Source organism: Corvus brachyrhynchos, unplaced genomic scaffold (assembly GCF_000691975.1).
Source record: "Corvus brachyrhynchos isolate BGI_N302 unplaced genomic scaffold, ASM69197v1 scaffold114, whole genome shotgun sequence".
Taxonomy (NCBI): Eukaryota; Metazoa; Chordata; class Aves; order Passeriformes; family Corvidae; genus Corvus; species Corvus brachyrhynchos.
Genome location: NW_008238337.1, coordinates 7,257,035 through 7,280,256, shown reverse-complemented (window position 1 = coordinate 7,280,256; position 23,222 = coordinate 7,257,035). Strand labels below are relative to the sequence as shown.

Genomic DNA, 23,222 nt, shown 5'->3' with positions numbered 1-23,222 from the left:
CCAGCATCTGGCACAAGTCAGCGTGAGCCTAGGATTGAATGCAGATGTGCCAAATGTCCCAGGCCCATGTTTTCGTCAAAAAGTTGCTCTTCCAAATCTTAGAACTTCCAGCCTCTCTTGGCCTCCTAAAGAGCTTTATGTTATATCAACAAGGCCAGCATAATATATTGCAGAATCATTCCATCGTTGTTATTTTATGTGCAAGTAATTAAAGTATTTCTGATACTCTGTAAACTTGTTGCTAGATCAGAACTATGAGCTGATTAAAATGCTTTACTTGCAAACAGCAACAGTAATGCTTTTAATGGCAACCACTATTAATCTCCCTGGCTTTATTGGTATTTATCCCCATATGGTGACTTTCAAGTATCTGCCTGTAGAGTACAAACTCTTTGTAGTGCTTATGAAGCCTTGAATGGATCCTGCCGGTCTAATGAGGCTTGGCTTTTATTAAACCTGCTCATTTACAAGCAAACATTGTAATCACCAGGGAGTTCCTGGCACCATCCCACATAAGGCAGTGGTTTGTACTGATTGCTGCTCAGGATGGGATCTGAGAGAGAGGAAACATTGTTCTCATCCAGCATTTGGGAATGTTGATTCGACGTTGCTGTTGGTTCAGAGGGGACTTGCCAAGGCAGAGGAGGGGAAGTGACGGGAATGAAAGGGACCAAAACAGGATGTCTGGCTGGGAGCAGACACAAATCCGGTGCAGGAGCAGCATGGAGAGGTGAACACATCATTTGGAAACCCAGTCACATTCAGCGGTGTCCTTTTGGGAAGGATCTTGAGTTGAGTGCCTCCTAGCTGGAATTAGCTGACAGAGGTGGTGTGTTAGAGCTGGAGAGAAAAAGTGCAGCATTCAAAGAAAAATGATCTGTTTGGGAAGGACAGAAGGGTCAGACTTGTTCTTGGCTTTGTGAGGGTTGGATGGTGACTTTTATATAACCAGAGGTTTGAGCACTGTCCTGAATATGTTTCCAGGTGACAGGGAAATTCCGTGGGGGAGTGAATCCTTTTACCCGAGGATGCTGTGGAAATGTGGAACACGTGCTCTGCAGCCCCTTGGCTCCCAGGTAAGAGAAATGCTCTCAGCTGGGAATGAGGGAGGAAGAGTAGTTGTTGGGACAGAGGAAGAAAATGTGCTTGGTTGGGCTCACAAGCCAAAGGTCATTGATGGAATAAGAGGAAAGCAAAGCAAAACTCCTGAAGGCAGAGCTCTGTGATAGCTGCTTCCCTGTTGCATGGCTGTAACCTGTCCAAGTAGTTGCTTTCTTCATGTAATTCACCACCCTTATCCCAGAAATATTTTTTTGGAATGAGGTTGTCAAATTATGTCAAGAGCTGATGCCCTTGTCTTCATAAACTTGTTTATCCAGTGGATTTCAGTAACAAGGTAAATACCCGTATGTTATCATAGTGCCCACACAACTTCTTACACTATACAGGCAACGTCCAGCCTGCTGGAGGAAAGGAAGGAAGCTAAAATCAGACTTTCTTCTTAAGACTTAAATCTAATTTAAGGCTGCTGTGGTTTTCAATCTCACTGGCACTTTCATTATCATAAAACAGATTATCAATGAGGTCTACATCATGGAACTTGAGATTTTATTTATGGCTTTCTATTTTTGGGGAAATGGATTTATCGTTTCACATTTTGAAATCAGGATCTTAATGCAGTAGATTAGATGGACTATAAATAATTCTGGGTGCTGAGTTGTCCACCCTGCAAACATGTTCATAATCTTACTACAGGACTTATTTGAGCCTTTTTGGGGTGTTGAACAATTCCAGACCCTGACACTATTCCCCTTTGTTACACAATAAATAAGTCCTAAAGGACTGTTGCACGTGTTAAAATAAAGACACTGGAGTAGCTGCTTCTCAAACTTACCAAATCGTGAAAATCAGATCAAGGTACATGAGAAGAACCAGGTGTTAAATGCTGTGAGACACTTCTTTTAAGAGGGGGGTGTGAGTACCGTCGTCATGGCTATTCACAGAATTATAGCAAGCAGAACATTTGTGTTTTGTGAAAACCTGTTCAGATTGTCCTGTATATTGAAGGTCACTGAGTCATCACTACTAGAATGTCCTGTTCACCACTTAAAACAGAGAAAGCTGGTGTGTGTATTAATATTCAGGCATTGTACGGCCACTGGCAAATTGCACTTACAGAATTCTGTTCCACTGGAGAGAAATTAGATATCTAAAGTCAGCCATTTCCTCTTAGATTTGTTGCTTCCTATGGACTTGTGAGTCTCTTTTACCTCCATTTATTTGAACACTAAACATGCTACAGAAACAAGTCACCATGTGGTAAGTCAGAACTGGCAGCACATCATCTCCATGGTAACTCCCCATGTGCTGGGTCTTGTTCCCCCAGTCACTGACTCCCACCACAGGGCAGCTGTTTCATGTTAGCCGGGGTTGATCTAGTCAGTCACTTCTGTTGGTGGCAGGCTTCTCTTGCTCTCTTCGTGTTCTTGTCCATTAGTGCTTCAAAAGTTGCTGATTTTTTTAATGCATCCTCTCCTTTTGCTCACTAAAAAAAATAATTTTTTATTGCTGCCTAATTATTACATACATTGAAATAAATGGAAGTTCTTACCTAGGTTCTGACACATTCTTAAATCATAACCTGGAAGTGGGAAGATTTTCTTGTCTCTAAGCCTTGTTCTTAGGTTATTGTTTATTTTAATGATGACTGTTGCACAATTAACCAGGTATGTGGTCGAGCCCAAGAAAAAGCAAGCTGTGAGTGTGAAGCCTCCTTTCCTGAGACCTGATTTGTCTGAGCGACAGATCACAGTGAAGATCAGTGACAACGGCATCCAAGCCAACCTCAACCGGAGCAAGGTGAGGAAATCTCCAAGCTCTGCTTTTGAAGGGCATGGATTGAGCATTATCAAGCCTGGGAATGAGTCTGTCATTGACAAATCTTTTTGAGATGATGCAGAAAATGATAGAGGTTGAGTCTTTGTCATAAACTTCATCCTCTGAAAGTAACCCAGGTTCAGTAAGAGCAGCTCTTGATCCAGTAACAGGCAGCTCTAGAATGGAATCCCTCTGGGCTTCTTTTGGAAGAGTTGGTTGTTCTTTGCAGTAGTTATTTTCTGTCCCAAGAATTGTCACCTCTTGGTGTTCAAATGAATTTTAATGAGCTCTTGTTCCACCAGACCAGGTCAGCTGTTCTACTTCAAAGAATGTTCTGAGCTTCCAGGCTGCAGGAAGGCTTGTGGTCCAGGTCAAGGAATATTGACTCAGGAGCTGAGTTCTCTCCTCTTCTCTTTTCAGCTTCTCCTGGCATGAATAGTAGAGAAGGATTTGTTTAGTCCTATAAAAAGCAGTGGATTCAAAGGAAGCCAACTTGGAAGATTTTTGTGGATAGTTACTTCCTACACTCTTTGGATAGTTACTTGCTGAGAGCTACCTGGAAAGCTACTGAAAAATGCTAGAAAACACTATTGTCTTCTACCACATATTAATTAGCGTGATGATAATGGTATTTAGCATGCCAAGTAGACCAGGATAGTGCGTTTAAAATTCTCCTGGCTGGTTATGACAATGCTAATTTTACAAGTGACAGTCCTTGTCTGGAGTGGATGCTAAATCCTGTTTGTCATTATAGGTGTAGGTAGTTCTGGTTCTCTGGTACATCCAGCACTCTGACACACGCTGTTATTTAACCAAGCTGCATGTAATGATTGATTTTTTTTGATCATTTTCAGTCTAAAATCAGCCTGGAAGGTCTGGAGGATAAAAATATGGATGTGCAACCACCTCTTCCACCCAAAGGAGATCCAAGCAAGTACTCTGAGCTAAAAGGGCAGCTGGGCACCAGTGAAGGTACAGTTGGCATGATCAATGTTTTATTTTTATAATGAGAAAATATTTCACCCTCTTTAAAAGGTTTCTTCTATTTTTTCAAAACATCTGGGTGAAGGCTTTTTTTCTATTTATAGGATTTTTTTCTATTTATAGGACTTTTCTATTTATAGGATTTCTATATATATATTTCCAGACTAGGGGAATTAACAGCAGGGAAGGGAGAGAAAAGCCAGCTTGAAGTGGTTCATTCAAGCCTAGGTTGAATGCTTCATGTCAGTTTTGCAGAGTTTATAAACTCTTTCAAACCCCTTCTTAAATTTTTGATAAATTTTTAAATGAAAAATGTCATTTTTAACTAAGGAATCAGAAATATTAGCATGAAATTCTTAGGTATTGCAAACTGAATTATTTCATTTGTGAGAATGTAAATTTAATGCTTTGATATTGTTAAAAAAACCTTTTTTTTCCCAGACAGAGCTAGTAGCTGAATTCAACACAAATATTTAGTATTTCAAATTAGGCAAAATTACTGCTCACCGAAGCATGTCACCCCACTCAATATGTTTTGTGCCTTGTTTCTTTTTCTCTGTAGAAGAAAGCTCTGGCAGCAATGTGCTGTTACTGCCATAGGAGCCCTATTGATTTTGGTGGAATGCTACACAAAAGTACTGCAAGTTTTATTCTCTCCAGAGCAGATCTGTTTGCAGAGGAGGATGGATAGCAAGGAATTATGGCTGACAGCTTTCTTTCCACACACATTTTAATAGAAAGTACTTTTTTTTTTTCCTTTTGCAGAAGGTGGCCTCTCACCCAAACTTATCAGCCCTCCTACTCCTGCCATGTACAAATACCGACCAGCTTTCAGCAACAATCCCAAAGTCCACTACCACGCCACGGCCGAGCAGGTGAGTGAGCCCCGGAGTTTCTGCTCCCAGGCAGTGTGGAGCTGAGCATGAATTCACTGCAGGGCCCTAGTGAATGTCAGAGTGTAAAAGTAAATAACAACACTTGGCACTGTTGTGTGACAGTGTATTATTTTCACTGTGCCCCTTATGGAAACATGTCTGATTTCACAGCTTTCCCCTGCTGACACGGCTGTCCCACTGCCAGGCGTGTGCTGCCACTGTTCCGGTGTCTCGGCCTGATCCTGAGATGCTGAGAAGTGTCACCTCCCATTGGCTTCTCCTGGCAGAGGTGCCACCTCACATTCCCTCCAGAGGGAGCTGGGCATGCTGAGTGCTTCTCTGGATCAGACCCTTTAGCCAACAGTCAGTGTACTCACTGATCCCTCAGGATGTCAGCTTGCAAAATAGAAAGAACTTTTAAAGCATCCCAAGAGATATTTTAGAGAAAATTAATGGAAGGCTCCTCGTGTTTGACCTTCCTTAGCACCTATTCAGTGCATTTGGGTTATATGGAAAAAAACACCTTCCTAATACTTGGCTTCGTTTTCACCTATCAAGAAAACTGAGGTCCAAACAATTAGACAGATTTGCTCTGGAATTTTGATAGTTTTCTCTTTTGCTTAGAAGTTATGAAACTTATTTCTCATGGATTTATTGCAAATATTCCTTGGCCCCCAGGGCCTGAGAGCAGCAGTTTGAAAATCACTGGTCTAACTTGTATATTTGCAATATATATCCAAGTCTTCACACACCAGTGGAGACACCCTTAAAAACACATACCACACACAGTGCAGTTTTCTCAAAATTAATTTCATCAGGTCCTTCAGTGTCACCCATGGAATAACAAGAAGGGGGTGATAGGAAGGAGTATTATGAAAGAAGTAAGGAAAGGAAAATATGGTAGATAAAAATAATTGACTGCAGCAACACTGTAATAAGACAGAATGTTCCTTAAATGGTGAGGAAAGCTTTTCATGAATCCTTCTCATTTGGAAAAGAAAGATGGTGATAGTGGAATTCCAGCTACGACCAAGTTTGAGTTTTAGTCTTACTGCAGAAATGGTAAATCTTATTCTCTGGATTTGTCCACTTAATGAAGAAGCGAGTGGCTTATGAAAGGGAACACAAGAACAACAGTGTGTTCACTGTATCCAAGAAGTTTAATATCCTATCATTTTCACTTTATTACGTGAAAAATGTCTTGGCATCCAATTCAAAATAGTCTATTTACAGGCATCATCTAGCAATTTTGAGCTGTGGAAACCACAGCACACTGAGTCATAATGCCAAAAGTCAGGGAGCCAAGGAAGACAGGCTTGTCGTGTTCATTCAGTGCACAGCCAGAGATGCAATATAGATACAGGGGAGGTTCTGATTAGGCCAGAGGACTGGACAGTGCTGTGAAATGATAACAGGGAACAGCACCTTCACTCTGAGGACTGCTGTTTCAATTCTAACCCAAAACAGTGCTGTTGCTGTTGCTGACTGGTGTGCAAGCTATGGGGGCTTGTTCAGTTTTATAGAAGTCACAACTCTCTAGTATCAGCTGGGAGTACCATAAAATGGGGTTCACGTGGTGAGCTGATAGGAGGGCATGCATTTTTATGCCAAGCCTAAGCAGGAGGTTTTAGGAATGCCATGGTGTCTGTTCTGTATTACTTCTTCAGCCTGTCAATGTAATTCTGCTTTTGAGCATTGAAAGCTGCTAGGAAAGAGGCATTTGGGACACAAGGATAAGTAGCACAAATATACTTAAAAGCTACGTCATTGCTCTCATCCTCCTTTACAGGCTGTCACTTGGTCTCCTTTTTCCAGAGAAGGCCAAATTTAGCACCATGCTCTAGAAGAGAGTGAGCCATTTTACATATTTCTCTATCTTATAGCTCAAAGGAAAAAACTTTTTTAAAAAATCCACAATAAACCAGGGGTTTGTGATTCAGTTTTTTCTTTTGATAGCTTTCCTTTAAAAGAAACCAAAGAAAAAGCCATGTCAACTGCATTTCTTATTAAATATGTGACTGATAATAATTCTTTGTTTGCAGAGCCAGTGTAGCCAATTTATTGTGCGTTATGGCAAACTCTTCCTTAAAAATAACAGCAAAAGCTATTTGGTGCACAGAATGGCATTTAAAGTGAACAGAACTCTGAGCAATTTTCATAGAGTAAAACAAAGTGAAGTCCTATCTGTTTTCAGAGCACATAAATAAATTATGGCCTTTGTTTCTTTCTCTGATGTGGCCACTTTATCCTACACAGGCAATAAAAAGGAGAAAATTGCTTCATTTTGTTGTATAAATGGTGGGAAGGAGCCTCTCTGCTGTAATTAAGGTTAGGTGCTGAATTTTGAAGACCTAGGACCAGAAATTCAGATTTACTGAATATTCATAGCACAGAGTAGAGTGGATAAGGGTGTGCTGGCCCCCAGTGTGTTGAAATGAAGCTCAAAGTATTTCTGTCTCAGCACACAAAACCTGACATCCCTCAACTCAAGAGCTATTTGTAGAAAACGTGAAGTGCAGTGCTTTTTCCAAGGGCAGTATCATCAGATTACAATCTGATTTACCTTGGCTGAGACTTGAGTCTCACCTTAGGTCTCTCATTCATTGTTTTTCAGTGTCCATGTATTAACTTACTTTTTACTGTCACTATTATTTAGCACTTAGTAAAAATAACTACTCTTTGCTTCTAAGGTGCTAATCCAGATGTTGAACAGGAGTCAGGAGATTTTCTTGTCATGAACCTGGGCTGACGGTCAGAGGGAAGACCTTCAGCTCTGTCCTTCCCATGCACTCACTGAGAGAGCAAACCTGTAATTACGTGTCACTGGCTTCTGTTTCTCATCTTCATCTCTGTTTTAGATCACCTTGCAGGAGGGACACAGTCAAGGGGCTTTGATAGAAGAGGATGGCAGGAGCCTTGATTACCAGTCCGAACCCAGCTTGGACATCCCCAGCTACCGGAAGAGCTCCCTCCACAAGACCTATCAGTCTTCCCCACTCCAGATAGATTCCTTTGCCATCAATTCACGATCCCTGAGCCTGAAATCTGCTGGCAGGAGAGGGACAGACAAAGTGCCCCTTCATCCAATAAAGTCTGAAGGGGCAGCTTCCACCCCTTACAAAAGCATCTTTTCTCCCAATTCCCTGTCAAACAGAAATGGGAGTCTTTCGTATGACAGTTTGCTGAACCCCATGTCTCCCTCAGGGAGGAAGTGCATTGCCCATTCTGCAGTCAGCTCTGTCGGGTACCACTCCCCATACTTGTCAGCCAAAATGTGCCACCTCCGGGGCAGCGAGCTGCAGCGCCAGCCACCACAGAGCTTCAGCCCAGTGCTGGGGGGCCCGGCCCCGCATCAGCGAGACCCCTCCCCAGTCCGCTATGATAACCTTTCCAAGACAATTATGGCATCCATCCAGGAAAGGAAAGAGATGGAAGAGAGGGAGAAGCTCCTTCACTCGCACCCTGATTCGGTGTTTGCAGACTCAGGTGTCTATGACACACCCAGCTCCTACAGCCTTCAGCAAGTGAGCACACTCTCGGAAGACCCGCGCAGCATGGCCATGAGATACGGATCCAGGGACAATCTGATGGCTGCCACCAGCTTTAGCACAAGGAACCCTATACTGCAGTCCTCAGTGTCTTCACTCTCAAGTGCAATGACAAGAGCACCAAGGACTTCCACAACCTCTCTGCAAGCTGATTTAGCCAATAATAATGTGCAGTCCCATCAAGCACTACAGGGCAGGGTGAGCAATGGCTCCTACAAATCCCCAGGCCACCAGGTCCCATCATCCCCCACAGGGATGCCTAGGTCACCCTCTTACGGAGGCCCGAAGGCTGTGTCGTTTGTAAACACTGTGGAAATTACAGAGGTGCAGTCAGTGGGAGCACAGAGGTATGTACTGCTTGAGGGGCTGATAGCAGTGGGAATCTGCTTGTGAGCAAGAGCACGGCCCAAATAAGGTGTTTGCTGTGGGCCATAAGGGCAGGAGGTTTGTGGGTGCTCTTCAGTTCTGTCACACCCCCACAGAAACCTCATCATGACAAAATGTTTGCACTTCTGCCGTACCTGGAACTGCAGGTGGTCAATTATGCTGTAAATTTGTAGTGATGCAGTATCATAGGTGAACTGGGGAATTATTTCCAAGGCATGAGGCAGATTATCCCTCCCCTTATGCACAAAAGGGTGGAGCTGCATCCTAAAGGGAGGCTGGACCCAGACATTGCTTGGATATTTCCCTCAGTGCACCCAGTGTTGAGTGTCCATAGTACAGAACTGCTGATAAAAGCACAGAGCTTCATAACATTACCTTAAGGCCTTGCTGCTTCTTTCCTTTCTGTGAGAAAGCGTGGAGAGAGAGGATTTGCTGTGCCAAGAGCCTCAGTAAGTGCCATCTGAGCAAGATCCTCAACTGCAGCTTCTGCATGTGCTTCTCTTTTCCTTCTGGAAACTGTGGAGCTTGCAAAGCCTGAAGAGATCATGATCCTGCTGAGGATGCAGTATTTCAGCTTAGCTGGGGCCTGGAGCACTCTTCAGAAATATCTAAGTTTCCTTTGTATCTGGCACTTACTGCGCCGTGCTGGCCTCTGGTTGAGGTTGCAGGTTTCTCTCTCCTGTTATCCAACAATTTTGGAAAACTTACTGAAATGTGGGAGAACAATTACTGTAGGTCTCCTTAAGTGTCAGCAAGTTGTTTCAGAGATGAGCAACAAAGTTTTGTTTAACTGGATATTTAACTGGGAAATATTTTTTCTGAGAATTTATTTCTGATTTTAAGACACAGTTTGGCTTAAGGTCAGCAGTGAGCAGTGGTGACAGTTAAACCCTGCTGTGTCCTACAAATGCCTATGCAATTAGTTTGGATCAACAAAGCATTTAAGCAAATAATTAAATGAACAAATATTACTGGGGTGTGGTCCACTAACCTAATGGCCAAATTAATCCTCTCATTTCAGTGGCTTTTCATCAAGTGCATTGGCTTCAACCAGCCTGCTCCCAGGCTTGAATATTTTGCAATGCTGGGACTCAGGGTGACAGGGGTAATTGCTTATTCTGAATGAAGCCATTCTGCTATCACACTTTGTCACTAATATTGCATCTTTTGATATTTCTTTTGATGCAGGGATGACATGCAGCTGAAGACACCTCACAATAAAATAAATGGACAGCCAAAAGGAATAGCCAGGTTGGGTTCAACATCAAGTTCCCAGGGGACGCCTGTCAGCCCTGCTAGACACTCAAATGTTAAGAAGGTGTCTGGAGTAGGTGGAACAACCTATGAAATTTCAGTGTAAAATAAAATGAATTAAAAACAAAGAGCCATCCACTCAGCCAGCCATGAAGCTAGGAGCACTGTGAAGACTCAAATAACAACAAAGAAGGAGCAGCAGCAGTCGGCCACTCTCCTTTTCTTGTTTTGGGTTTGTTCTGTTTTCATCTTTCTCTTTTGGCCAAAAACCAGCTGCAGCCTTATTCTTGAAGGAATAATAAAACTGTACAGTCTATTAGACTCTTCCTGAACTGACAGGCGGGAACTGGCTATGACCTAAGACCACCACAGAGCAGATTTCCTTCCTGCAAGAGAGCGCTAAAGCCATTGTGCGCGTGTCTGTCCAACCAATCTGTCGTGTACCAGTTGTGCTGTGAAAAAGTACGGTCAGTCCAGGATCAGTCAGTTTTCCCATGTCCCTTCCTAGTTCTTCTGGCCAGCAATGTGTCCAGCAGGAGCCAGAGGACCAACTGCTGATTTCCTGCCGCCATGGAAAGCAGGGTTCCTGCACTGGGCAGGAGCTGCTCCGTGTCCCCCGGGCACTGCAGCTCAGGTTCCTCCTCCTGGGAAGGAACAAGGCAAGGCCACTTGGGCTGCAGACACCATGTCGTCTTTAAAAGCCTCCCTGGTCCCGGATGGGGGCAGGAGAAAGGATAGCAACAGCTTCTCCCTGTCTGCCATTCACCTCCCTGTGTGTGAAGTTGTGTGTGTGTGCGCGTGTTTGTCTCCATGGAAAAGGACCGCAACACCAGTGAGGATCTGCCATTCTGACCTCCTGCTCCCTCTGGGTTTGAAAGGCTTCTCTGATCCGGAAGCAAAACCAAGCAGATAAGAAAGGACATGTTTGGATGGAAACATATTTTAAACAGCCGTCAGCTGCTTTCCCTGCACCCTCCTTACCTGTTGGATTTAGGCAATAACAGAGTTTACTGCCTTGCCCTGGTGCCGTCAGTGTAATCCCGCAGCAAGGTTACCATGAGCTGTTGAATTTACAGTGTGTGTAACTGAGCCAAGCGTATATCTAAAGGATATAAATTTTCTGTCTGCCTAATTACTAGCACATTCCCTCTGGTCTTCAATACTGTTAGACAAATGATTTTCAATTTGGGTTTTTTTCCCCCTGGGGAACAACTTTTTAAAATAATATCAATCAAATCTATTTAACATTCTGAGGTTTCTTTTTCCTGTCTCTAGAAAACTACATTTACTTTGTTGGATTTAAAGACAACTTTACTGTAAAAAACAAGAAAGGGGTGCATTACTTTTGTCAAAAATATGAGGACTCTCGCAAAGCTAATTTTGGGACAAATGGATTTTTATTTCTCTGTTCCTTATCTCCTTTTCCTTTCCATTCAGTTACCACCTCCGAAGTCAAAAGTACTGAGATCTGGACCAATGCTAACTAGCCAGATCATGTGTGCAATTAAGAATATCCTGAACGACTGTTGCCAAAGTCACTAAAAATTACTATTTATCACTGAGCCAGTCTGCATATGAGACCTCGACTTCCCGCCTGGTTCTATTGGTGAATAGTTTTGATGAGAGATCTAAATTCATCATTTTTCAGGATATTTGTTTCAAGGGGTTAAATCCTTTCCAGTTCTTGGCTATAATGGAAAGCTCTCCAGGTATTTGGTAGCAATTCATAATGTGTTGATAACATCTTATTTGTTTTCATGTATGTTGAGATTAATTGTTCCAGAAGGCAAATGTTGACCTTAATTTTGCCTGGTTAAAATTTATATTTTGATTTGATGAATCTTGACATCTGCTGCAATACATGGTTATTATGTCCCTTGTATATCACATTATTTTTTGGAGACAAAGGTTGAAGGGAACATAAGAAAGTTAATCATCTCTCTGTGTAATGCTCTATGTTGCCTGAAGGGAGAAACCTGGAAAGCAATGCATCTGCAATAGGCCAAAGTTCTGAGAGAGTGAAGTAGAAATCAGTGTGCATTTTATTGCCTTGGTGATATTTTAAATGCCTGGTGTAGGGACACTGCAGAGCAGAGAAGCAATAGTCTTTCTATGCAGATTTGCTCACTGGCATGTAGAACATTGTCTTTAGGTGGAGGCACCATGGTACCAGAAGGATGCTGGCAAACTGGATCAGGTACAGATGGAGCAATATATATTAAAGAACTGGATGGGCTGGCTAATGAGAAGATTTAAAGGGCTAAAACATGCCACTGGCTAAGCAATGAAGTGGAAATTGAGTATCATAATTTTACAAATATGTTACTTAAAAGTTGTAAAACCAAAGGTAAATCAAAGGGTTGTCACTGATAATCAATGGTTTACATTTAGAAGGGGACAGAAAAGATGGAGGGGAAGGTGCAGTGGAATAGTCTTCCAAGCAGAGTTTTGGAGACAAACTGTTTAGGACAGTCAAACTGTATTTGGACAAGTCCTTAAAAAATTTCTGTGAGAGGCGAGCCTGTAGGGACAAGGGGTAGACCAGATGGCCTTACAGATTTCTTCCATCTTGAACTGTTATTAATCTGCAGTCCACCCTGATGTTAACTCCTCAGGAAAGATGCAGTACTTCTTCAAGGACTGGAATTCACTCTGGTGCATAGAGTATCACAAGAATTACTTGTTTTTAAAGTATCATGTATGCTATATGTAGGCCCTGAAAAAGAGGGGTTATGAGACACGTGGGATTAGGGAGAGAGACAAGGGCACATTTTATCATGTATCTTTGAATACGTACATGAAATTCATGCAAGCAAGGCTGAAAATTTGCACCAATGTAATATTTGAGATTTGCATCCCAGTGATGCTCCACTTTGATCGTTCTTTCTCTTGCATTTATAAATGAAAAAGCTACTGAAGAACTTGAAGGGCCAAAGAGCCTTTGAAGTTAACTACATTAGTTCATGAGAGAATTTCTCAGTAAGACTAAACACAGTATTGTGTGTATAAAGCACTAATATCCAGGGTTATTTTGACATAGTTCACAAGGGAGCAGTAAAAATTCTGTATTTTGTGAATAGTTTTGCCCACAGTTGAGAGACATTCAACTTTTTCATAGGTTTACAATGGTACCAAAGTCTTTTTTTTTTTTTCCTTTTGAGGTTTGCATTTAATTCAGTGCACATAGCCTGGAGTAAATAATTCAAATTTTCTGAAAGAATAATCTAAGCAGAACTGTTAACAGGAGATTGCATGCAGCAAATCCAGCCTCATTTCCATCCAAGGCACTGAACCTGCAGCTATTTTCTCATACATGTAAGTGTCTGTTCCATAGTTCCTGTTGTGGGACTGGGGACCTATTTATTAATTCTAATTTTTGAGCAGAATCCAGCCCATGTTACAGTTCTTTAAGCAGTTTACAGATCAGCAGTAAGGCTCTTCTGCCCAGATACCCTGTTTTTACAGACACTGCAGGCCAAATCTACAGCTGGTATAAATTGGTGTAGCTCCATGAAAGCTCATTTAATTGATGCTAATTTATAGTAGGTGGGGATCAGCCATGAAAATCCAGCACGAGTTAACACATCCTGTAAAGTAGCTTCTTTATTTTTGTCATGCTTATTTCATGTTTCAGAAGTCTTAAATATCTTCAACATGTTTTTATTTGTAGCTGTGGATTGTATTACTTATTTAAAAAAGAGCAATAGATTTTTTTTAGTTTATGCATCAGTTTTCATTGCATATTGCATTTTATTATCCGTTTGTTCCCTGTTCATATGCTCCCATTTAGCCTCCAGGTTTTCATTGTAGTACTTTTCTGCCTTGAAAAGTTGGATCTCTGTATCTTTAATTGTATAATATATTGAGTATTATGGAATTAAATGTACCTTATTACATGGGTGGGAGAGAGAGGAAATATTTTTACTTGAAGCCTTAATATTTTCTTTTTTTACTACTTTGTTTGTTGACCTCATAGGAAAGTCTGAATAGCAAAGACTTTGAAACTCCGGGCCAAATACTGCACTGACAGACAACCAGCATTTGGCCCCCATGTCAAAACTGGATGCAGACATAACCTGAAGTGAACAAGGGAAAAAGCCTCAGGGTGGCATATTTTCCTGAAGATCATTAATACAGTCTCAAAACATGTCTGTAAGCAAGTACATTAAAGAAGTCTTCAAGTCTTGAATTTTTAAGGAAGGTGATAGCAGGAACTGCCCTAATATCTTACATCTGCTTTTTTTTTCTTTTTTAATTAAGCAAAACAAATGTATTTACTCAGTTTGGTTCAGCCAGCTCGGGGGGTTGCACAGAGCTCTGTGTTGGTAGCCATGTGCAGCACATGAGCTGGGGGGTGTTGCTGTTCTAATTCTAACCAAGCGTGATGTTGTGTCAACTCGGCCCGCGAGGATCCCTCCCGGGCCTTACAACGGACGTTCCTCAGATGATGCCTACTCTCCTACAAGCCTAATATGGAAATTGCAATGTGGTTTTCTTCGGACTATATCTGTGGTCCAGACTAGAGATATATAGAGAGATATATATATAGTCAATATTTTTTTGTGTGTGTGGGAAAGATGGGGTCAAGCTTTTCTGTCTCTGACAGTCTGGAAAGTTAATGTCGAACCGTTTTTATGGTCTGTATTTCACCTGTTCTGCCACCTTGAATTGTTGGAATGTATCTGTGCAGGCTTTGTGGAGCTCTGTCTGTAACCTTTTTTGTGGCTCTCGTAATACATATATATTTTTTAAACTTTTGAGTCACTTCAGTATTTTTGAGTGTCTGTTTCTGCCTCAGATGCATTCGTTTGCTGAGATGGTTCATGGTGCGCTACCCTTTCTCACTTCCACTCGTGCAAATCCTGAACTGGAAGAGCAGAACTGGAAAGGCCAGTTCCAGTGCAAAGGACAAAAGTGACAAAATATTAGAAGTGACTGCAGGCTAAATCTAATTTTCAAGATCCTTATGGTAGAGCAGGAAGTATGGTAAGTCTTTAAAAGAGTGTCTCCTAGTTATGACCAATGCATCATGTTTGTAAGGTCACAGCAAGTGGTCCATGAAACAACATTAAATAAAGCTTTCTGTACTGCTTTTTATTTAAGTTGTGGGGTTAAGAGGGATCCTGTGGTCCAGCACAGTTTTGAATCACTGCCACAGAGTAACTGGAAAAATTTTTATATTGATATTTGTTGAATACATTCTGTCCAGGTCATCTGGGTTTACAAATCCCAAACGTGTGCAATTCTTAATCTATCTTCATCTGTCAGCCTGTTTCTAGTCTTTGGAAATATGTCCATTTGATCTGTCAGACTGTCTTACAATACACACAGCTGCCAAGCCCTGCAGCTGCTGCAGGATTTCTGATGCCATAATTTGCATATATAGGCTAATTGCATTAAGTGAGGATCCATTCGAGCATGTTCATTATAAATGCCAGTCATATTTGTGTGCTGTCGTGTCTTCACGTGGCAGAGGTTACCTTTTATATAAAATGGCCCAAACTGTAGTCACCAGGCTCCATTGATGTTGGCTACATCAAGCAGGGTTATATAAGCCCATGATCTCTTTCAATTAATTTTATTTAAATATATCTTGGCTTACCGCAATCTCGGCTTTCTTCTCTCTAAGTAATGGGTAAATTATCCAAGTTCGTATTTAATTTTTTTCATTGTTGTTGTTTTTCATTTTGCAGGACACATTTAGGTTCACATTCTGGAACATAAGGAGAGACAAAGAAAACTATTTAAATAGGTGAATTTATCTTTTAAGAGAGAATCAATTTTACAATAAATAGATTAGAATTACTGTCAAAATTGGTTTTGTTCATCTTGTCACAGTAACTTGAAATTTAAAGTAAGGCTTATTTCACAGCTGTTATCTCTAACCCTGAAACACTTTTAAAATGTTTTGGTTAGATATTTCAAATTACATGAAGAAATATGATCTACTTTTACAGATTATAACAGTCCTGGACAAATGATGGTACATTTTACAGTGCCTTATATATATGTGTATATATAATGCCTATATATATAATGTATACATAACTGTGTACAGAGAGTCAAGTAAAACTAGTTACAGGTGTCCCTATCTGATGTATTTTAAGTGGAACTGATCTGTGTTGATAGAAAAAATGTGGTTGTATCAGCAGCAAAATACAAAATCGGAATTACTTAAAAAAAATGTAAGCAAATAAAGTAGACTGGAAACAGTGTTTTCTGCCAGTAGTTGTGTTCCAGGCTGGTAGACAAACCCACCATTTTAAGGGATATTCAGAGAGAAGGGAAAGCAGTGCTGGAAGCTTGGAGAAAGTAGAGAATATGTAAGAGCAACTTGCCTTACAAGTTATTTCACATTGTGTTGCCGTCCTGTTCACCTTTTACAATTGCATCCCTTGTGTGGATTTTTCAGACAGTAATTTTGCCATTTATTTGCAAGGAACGTAAAGCACTGACATAGTGCTTTATGTTCATAAAGCATATGGTATTAGATCTAGAATACACCTGGCCTGGGATGGACAGTGAGCACTATGGGCAGTGCTGAAGTTTAATAACATTTCTAGGCTGTGTTAAGATATTCTGTCAAATGGCTCTTCATTAATCAAAGTAATTTCTGCCTTTGTGGGCATGGGCCAGTTTGATCAGACAATGGCAGAAGTGCACAACATGGCTTAGGCAGCAGATTCTGCCAGACCAGGAGCTTTTCTAGGGGTTTAATTGCATTGAAGAAAAAAGGGTACCACAGGTAAGTCTGGTATTTTGAAAAATATCCCCTTTCTGAAATAAAATGATTTTATGAACATTAGTAATTCAAAAACCTCTCTTCCACCAGACTTTGTGAAGTATCTGCCATGTAAAAGCCATAAGGGCCATGTATTGCTTTCTGAGGTTTATTTCACACCTTTTAACTTCCAGCCTCCACATGGGGCTTGGCCTATCCATCTATTTCTTCAATATGGGGTAAGAGCAGAATTTTCAAGGATTTACTTGAGCACTGTCTGTGTGTGTAAAATCGTCCCACTGAGCTCAGTGGTAACTGAAAGGAAGAATGGGAAGGACATGTGTGGTTAGCCAGAGAAATGGCAATGCCTGGAACTCTCTAAGAGAAAAGTAGCCTTCCATACAAGTAAAGAACTGTCCTTTAGCAGTGTTGTTTTGGAACTAAAGCACGCCTGTGAGTTTGGCTTCAGTAAATCATATTACACAATCAACCATGAGGACTCGATGGAGGGCTTTCAACACCAAAATCACAAGCTTTTATACCCCAGATGAACACCTAAAATGAGAATTCCTGTTTTCAGAATGGCAGAATAATGTATTGAGCTCATGAGTGCCATGCCTAGCTCACACTAAAATCTTACTTCCCCTGAAATCAGTGGTACTTTTGCCTTGAATATTAATGGTGCCTCATTATACTTGACATGCCATTGGGAGTGGCACCCACAGGAATTCGCTCACTGCCATAGTTCATTGACATTAGGACTTCTTCAAGCCTCTAACTTGGAGAAAATCAAATACTTCCCATCTTTTTTTCTCACAACGGCACAAAGGGAAAAGTGGAATCTCATAAACACATCCCATTTTGGGGTCAACTCTATTTTTAATGGAACTGCTGTCCCTACTCTACAGAACAGAGATAGTCTTCACAGAGGCATTTTTGAGTGGCAGGCAGCAAGGAGGAATTTGGGATTAGTAGTGGAGCAGCAATGTGGGCTGTTCTGCCTTCTGGCTTGTCCTTAGATGCAGTGTGCAGGGCAGCGGCTCCTGGGCAGTGGTTTCCTCCTGCATTCACTGTTCCCACGGATATGAGGTGGATGGCTCCTGGTGTGCCAGTTGCACACATACATAACATGAAAGTCTCTTTCAGTTACGTAGGAGCAGAGCACATGGAAATCTTTGGGACAGAGCTGACTGTGGAAGCTCATAAAATTGCATTATATTCTGGTTCTAGTCACAGGCACAGGTGGTTTAACAGAATACAGCTTTGCTGTCAGCTTTTTCTCTTGTACACTCATTGCAACAGATGGTGAAAGGATTGTTGGGGGTTTTTTTTAAATATAAGCCAATGCTACTTTTTCTTAGGAAACTGCAGTGTCTGAGTAAATTCAGTGAGTAACAGCATAATCCATTTTTTGCAGCCTGGATATTATGGATCCATCTGGCCTTGGGATCAGCCCTTATTGTCTCATTGACAGATACGTAAAACAACAGACTTAAAAACAGAGAAGTAAGTAGTTACAAATAGGTGGTACTTGGTTATGAGTAATTTTTCAGGCACACTGTGATGTAGTGGAGACAAACTGCTCTGTTGTTGGCCAGAGTCTCCTCCACCAAAACTCACGTGCTTTGCACTGCTGTTGTTGGGAGCTGCTCAGCATTGAGCTGTGACTCACAGTGACAGAGGTACCAGCCAGATGTTCTCCTCCAAGCACTGCACGTGAGGTACAGGAATGGGCTTCAGGCATTCTGGCACCAGTTCCTGATTCCTGCTGCCTCTTCTGTCTTTCTGTGCCTCTTTGCTCCATGTTGGATGGGGATGTGACTTCCTGACTCACAAATGGGTTGTGTTGTGAGAGGTTCAAGCGCTACTGTTCTGCAGTCAGCTCTGTAGCTGAAATGAAACAGATGCCTCCCACAGGTGTCCTGGAGCAGTATGGCATTTTTGGGGCATATTTAACCTCAAATGAAAGTATCACTCAGGTCACGTACTTGGGGAGGAAGTTTTTGGGTGCTTGTGATGGGTGTTGTTGACAGTAATTTCGGTCTTTCACGCTGACTTTGGAAAGCTGTTTTAGTACAGCTAGATAAAAGGCATTTCTGCCTTGATCCTTCCATTGACCCCCTGCATATTTCCCTATAATCCAAACCCTCTGCACAATACCCACACAGCACAATCCGCATTCCAAGGGACCATATGCTTCATTGCCTTAAGCAGTTCTGCTCTTCCCTGCCTGCTTCTTGGAGCAGTTGTACATATATATAATAATAACTGAAATGACTGAGCAGAAATACAGTAAAAGAAATGGCTGTAGCTTGGGAGTGACCTCCAAAAGAGGGGACACTGTGATGTGCTGGTGAGGCACAGAACACATCAAGAGCTGAGTTCCACAGCCATTGACATGTCGTGGGCAGCTGAGGAAATCCAGCCTTTCACATCTTCTCTTGAGAGCAAGGATTGAGCTGCTGTGTTGCCACGTGAAAAATGTTGTTAATTCCTGTCTTTTTTTGTGTCTGTTACAGTGTGGTACAGAAGTACATATCCATTTATCTACATTGCCATATTCACAGCACATAAAGCTTGTCAAAGAAGCAATAATGCCTATTAATGCTCAAAATTATTCCTTTTCTAGTATGGTCTTTCACTCAAGGAGCAGGAAGAAGATAGAAATTAATAATTCCTGGGACTTTTAACATGGGATAGCACATGCTGATTTAAGGAATAGGAAAAATAGGTGTGTCCATGTGTAAACAGAAGTTATATGAGTTTATTTAACTGTAAAGGCAAAAAAAAAAAATTGTTTCCAATTACATTGAAGAACAAAATGTCTACATTTTTCAAAACATGTAAAAACCTTCATAAGAATGGATATCCTAGAAATGTAGTGTATTTCTGCCCCATTTTTACAGAATTTTTAATATCATTCTCTATGAGTATTTTTGGTTTTCTTCAGAATAATATTTTTAATTATATGTACTCAAATTCTAGAGATATTTATACAGCCTCTCTTTATGTGTCTCTGAAGCCCTGGATGCTGCAGGACTGCATTTCAGCACTGTGACACAAATGATGGAGAGAGTCCTTTTTGGGTACAAGAGACTTGGGGTGTGCTCTCTGCTCTTGGTTCAGTTAATAAATCTATAAAAATATATATACACTCTGTTACTATTATTAACAATCCCCTGCATGGGTTGGGAAAGCAATGCTCTCCTTAGCCTGGGTTTACATGACTTGATTTTTGAAGCAGAGTTCCTTGGATCCTCCGTAACTGCCTAATCCTATGCTTAAGGATAAATTCATCACTTGAATCCTACAACTAGTGACTTGAATAACTTACACTAACGTGGTGCTCAAACTGGCTCAATGCAGCAGGCTGATTTTCACCTGAGGGTCCTTCACATTTCCCTAGGAAATGCATGAATACATTAGTAGCAATTCAATGGAATATGTTCGGTAACATAATTTGGAAGAGAGGAAGAGCCACAATGACATTTTGCCTGATCTATACCTATAGCAATTTCCAAGTTGTTACACACACACATATAAATATACACATACATTTACATATATATGTATGTATGTGCCCAGATATTTCTAAAACCAACCACAGCCTTTCAATTGTGTGTGCTGTGATTCATCAGCAGCAATAGTTTTTGGCAGGGACATAATTCTAAATCTTCTGCTAAGGATGCCTGCCAAAACATTGTTGGACAGAGATAGGATGAGGAAAGTTATTTATAAATGGGGATAATTAGGTCCTGTGCTTATTAGTGTTGAGGATGAGACAGAAAGACGGCATATGTAGTAATGAGTATCATAATATGAGAAGATGCTCTCCATGGTTTTCTAATAGATGTTGATAGAAATAATGTTGATAGAAAAAAATAAAAACCCTTCTCAGGTAAAATAACATAATTATGTGCTGCTCCCAGCTACTAGATTCAGACTGGGAGTGTGTGTACTATGCTGTAGGACAGGTTTCAGATTAATGGAAACTTGGAATACTTCCACAGGATCCAGGTGCTGACTGTCATAACTGAGATTAGATCGTTTCCTCAGTCCTGGACTCTGCATTTTGTGTTCAGGCAAAAACAAACCCTGATCAGACATAGGAACTGCATTAACTCCTCTTATTTGGAAGCAGTGCTCACAACGACACCGTCAGGAGAGAGCACTGTGCTGTCTGGTGCTCTGCTCACCACCTCTATCAGCAGAGGCAAGGCTATTTCTGTGTTCCAACAGTCATGTAGATGTATGTTACACCCCGTTTTTCTTCAAGAGATACTGTCACTGGGACAAATTCATCTTTCCATTGGTATTCTCCCTAGAGGTATAAATCCAGTGAGAGCCGTATGAAATTCATCCCCGCAGGGTCTGAAGGGCACCCATGCTCACAGACTCCGCACAGCACCCAGGACAATGCTCTCAGCCAGTTACTACAGAAGAGTTGGTAACATCACACAGTGAGTCAAGAGAATAGCAATTAATATTAAAGATTTCTTAGCTCCAGGCATTGTACCAAGCTTACTAGATAGTGTGACTAATGTGTAGGAGACACTTAAGCACACATCTGTGTTGAAACAGTTGAATATCCCATTAACTTTTCTTACTTCCAAGCTATTTGGACTGGTTGCACAATGCTTGGGATTTTTACGGCCTGAAGCTCCTGAAGTCTCAAGTAAATGGTTGCTTTGGGGGTTTCTGAGTTTTTCATTAGAGGTGAGGGGAAGAAGTAGTCTTCAGCATTGCAGAGAGAAGCTTGAAATACAAAATTGGATTCCCTCCAACAGTCATTATTTCCCTGCACAGTGTGGGTTTTTTTTAACGCTGGCACAATACCGACGCGGTTCAGTGCCTTCAGAAAGATTATTCATATATTTAAAGGTAGGTGCAGTGTAAGCAAGTGCCTGGCTTGGCCTCAGCCTTGGTCTCTCTGAAGGGGGTGTGGTGCTGGAGAGTTTGTCTGGCTAAATCGCAGCCGCAGCTGCTATTTGTGCCCTGTCACCAGGGGAGAATGTCCCCTGTGTGGCTGAGTATCAACCAGGCTCTCCAGACCTGGAGTTAGCGTCACTTCCCCCAAAACTATTTCATCCCAGGGTTTTGCCTACACATCCTCAATGCAGCCTGTATGTGAAAACACTGCATTTAAATGCTGTTGCCAAAAAAAGAATCAGCGGGGTTTAGACAGCCTGTGCCAAGCTCATCCCTAGGGTGATTTTTCTGAAGTAAAGCAGGGAATATCTAAAACAGCTCCTGGCAGAGAGATAGGAAAGGATATTTGGGGGAGCTAGAATTTTGCCTTTGTATTTCTTGTAAAGCATTAAAAGGATCCTTAGAACTAGAAATCTCCTAAAGTGTGTAATTAAGTACGTCACGGTGTCTCAGATGGTTCTGAAGGCAGAGCACTCTCTTTTGTGCTAAGGGAATTTTGCAGAGCAGGTTTTTTAGTGGCTTGCAAGGGCACCTAAAAGCAGTGCTGGGTTTACAGACTGCAGTGCCTAAATATTAAATGCTCAATAGTGACAGTTACTATCAAATGCAATAGAAGCCAACACTGTCAAGACCATAACAACTAGTTATTTTTCTTTCTAAAACAAAAAAATAAAAGAAAATGGTGCAAAGAGAGATCAGCTGAACTTTGCAAAAGCAGCATGTGCTGTTGCAAAAGCAAATTCTCACTTGCTAATCAGGATTAGGAGAAATGCCTGAGTTATTTCATTGTTGGGAGCTATCAGCAGCACCTGTGCTTCATTAGCAAAATCGAAGTTTACTGTTATCTAAGACAAAAACGTTGGGGGGGCGGGTGGTCCTTGAGGCAATGATATCAAATCCCCTTTTGTTTACTGGAGAATGATTACAGTGCAATACTTTGCTTATGTTTCCATTCTTTAGACCATCTGTTTCAAATTAAACCCTTCTGGCGGGATACAGCATCATTTATTAGAGCGTTACATTAGATAATGCAGTGTTAGTATGGCTGTTATAAACCCTTAGTTTCATGAGTGTGACTTCAGGGACAGAACTGAGGTGTTTACTTAATGAAAGCGCCAGGGACTGTTAATGAAACTGGTTTTCCAGTTCAGAAATGACTTTTTTTATAGGTCTTTCACAATTACATTTTTGGTGTGTCTTGATTTGCAACTCTGAATGTGTTTGGTAGAGTGAAAACTTCTGGCTTTAGATGACTGAAAGCAAAGGTACTGAGAAGGACTTGTCAGTAACGAACTGTGAGACACCTAATGCTGGAAACACAATCCCTGCACAGCATGGGCTGACAGCCATTTCCATAAGTCTCCAATGCCCTGGAGCATTCAAGGCACACCCCATGTGATTCTAGAGCACACAAAGATCTGGCGGGTAATACCCCCACATCTGATGGAATTTTTTACATTTCATTCTTGTCCTCTGCAGAAACTCTTTTTTTTTATGCTTTCCATCAGAGGCAAGGCTTCATACGGCAATAGAGAGAAGACAGGCTTTGATCCTAGAACTATCCTGTCACTGCAGTATCAACGATTTGGGGACAGTTTAAGAAGTACAAGACCTTGCAAGGAGACTTTTTTTTTAAATTCACAGTCC

General features: G+C 41.4%; 2 protein-coding genes and 1 long non-coding RNA gene across 3 annotated transcripts in view; all 3 read left to right on the top strand.

The window, feature by feature from the left end:
• The window catches only part of ZDHHC8 (zinc finger DHHC-type containing 8), a 111,077-nt gene extending 98,097 nt beyond the window's left edge, over window positions 1–12,980 (top strand). The window contains exons 6-11 of the mRNA XM_017734945.1: window positions 985–1,076; window positions 2,727–2,859; window positions 3,732–3,849; window positions 4,627–4,736; window positions 7,595–8,631; window positions 9,860–12,980. Of these exons, the coding sequence (XP_017590434.1) occupies window positions 985–1,076; window positions 2,727–2,859; window positions 3,732–3,849; window positions 4,627–4,736; window positions 7,595–8,631; window positions 9,860–10,031 (1,662 nt within the window). The 3' untranslated portion in view covers window positions 10,032–12,980. The remainder of the gene's footprint in view (window positions 1–984; window positions 1,077–2,726; window positions 2,860–3,731; window positions 3,850–4,626; window positions 4,737–7,594; window positions 8,632–9,859) is intronic.
• Window position 12,981: 1 nt separating this feature from the next.
• On the top strand, window positions 12,982–14,689 carry LOC108446875. The gene is made up of 2 exons (XR_001862217.1): window positions 12,982–13,240; window positions 13,902–14,689. It is a non-coding gene; the product is annotated as an uncharacterized LOC108446875 (long non-coding RNA).
• Window positions 14,690–14,741: 52 nt separating this feature from the next.
• The window catches only part of PGAM5 (PGAM family member 5, mitochondrial serine/threonine protein phosphatase), a 22,263-nt gene continuing 13,782 nt past the window's right edge, over window positions 14,742–23,222 (top strand). The window contains exons 1-3 of the mRNA XM_017734733.1: window positions 14,742–14,751; window positions 14,966–14,978; window positions 17,883–17,888. Of these exons, the coding sequence (XP_017590222.1) occupies window positions 14,742–14,751; window positions 14,966–14,978; window positions 17,883–17,888 (29 nt within the window). The remainder of the gene's footprint in view (window positions 14,752–14,965; window positions 14,979–17,882; window positions 17,889–23,222) is intronic.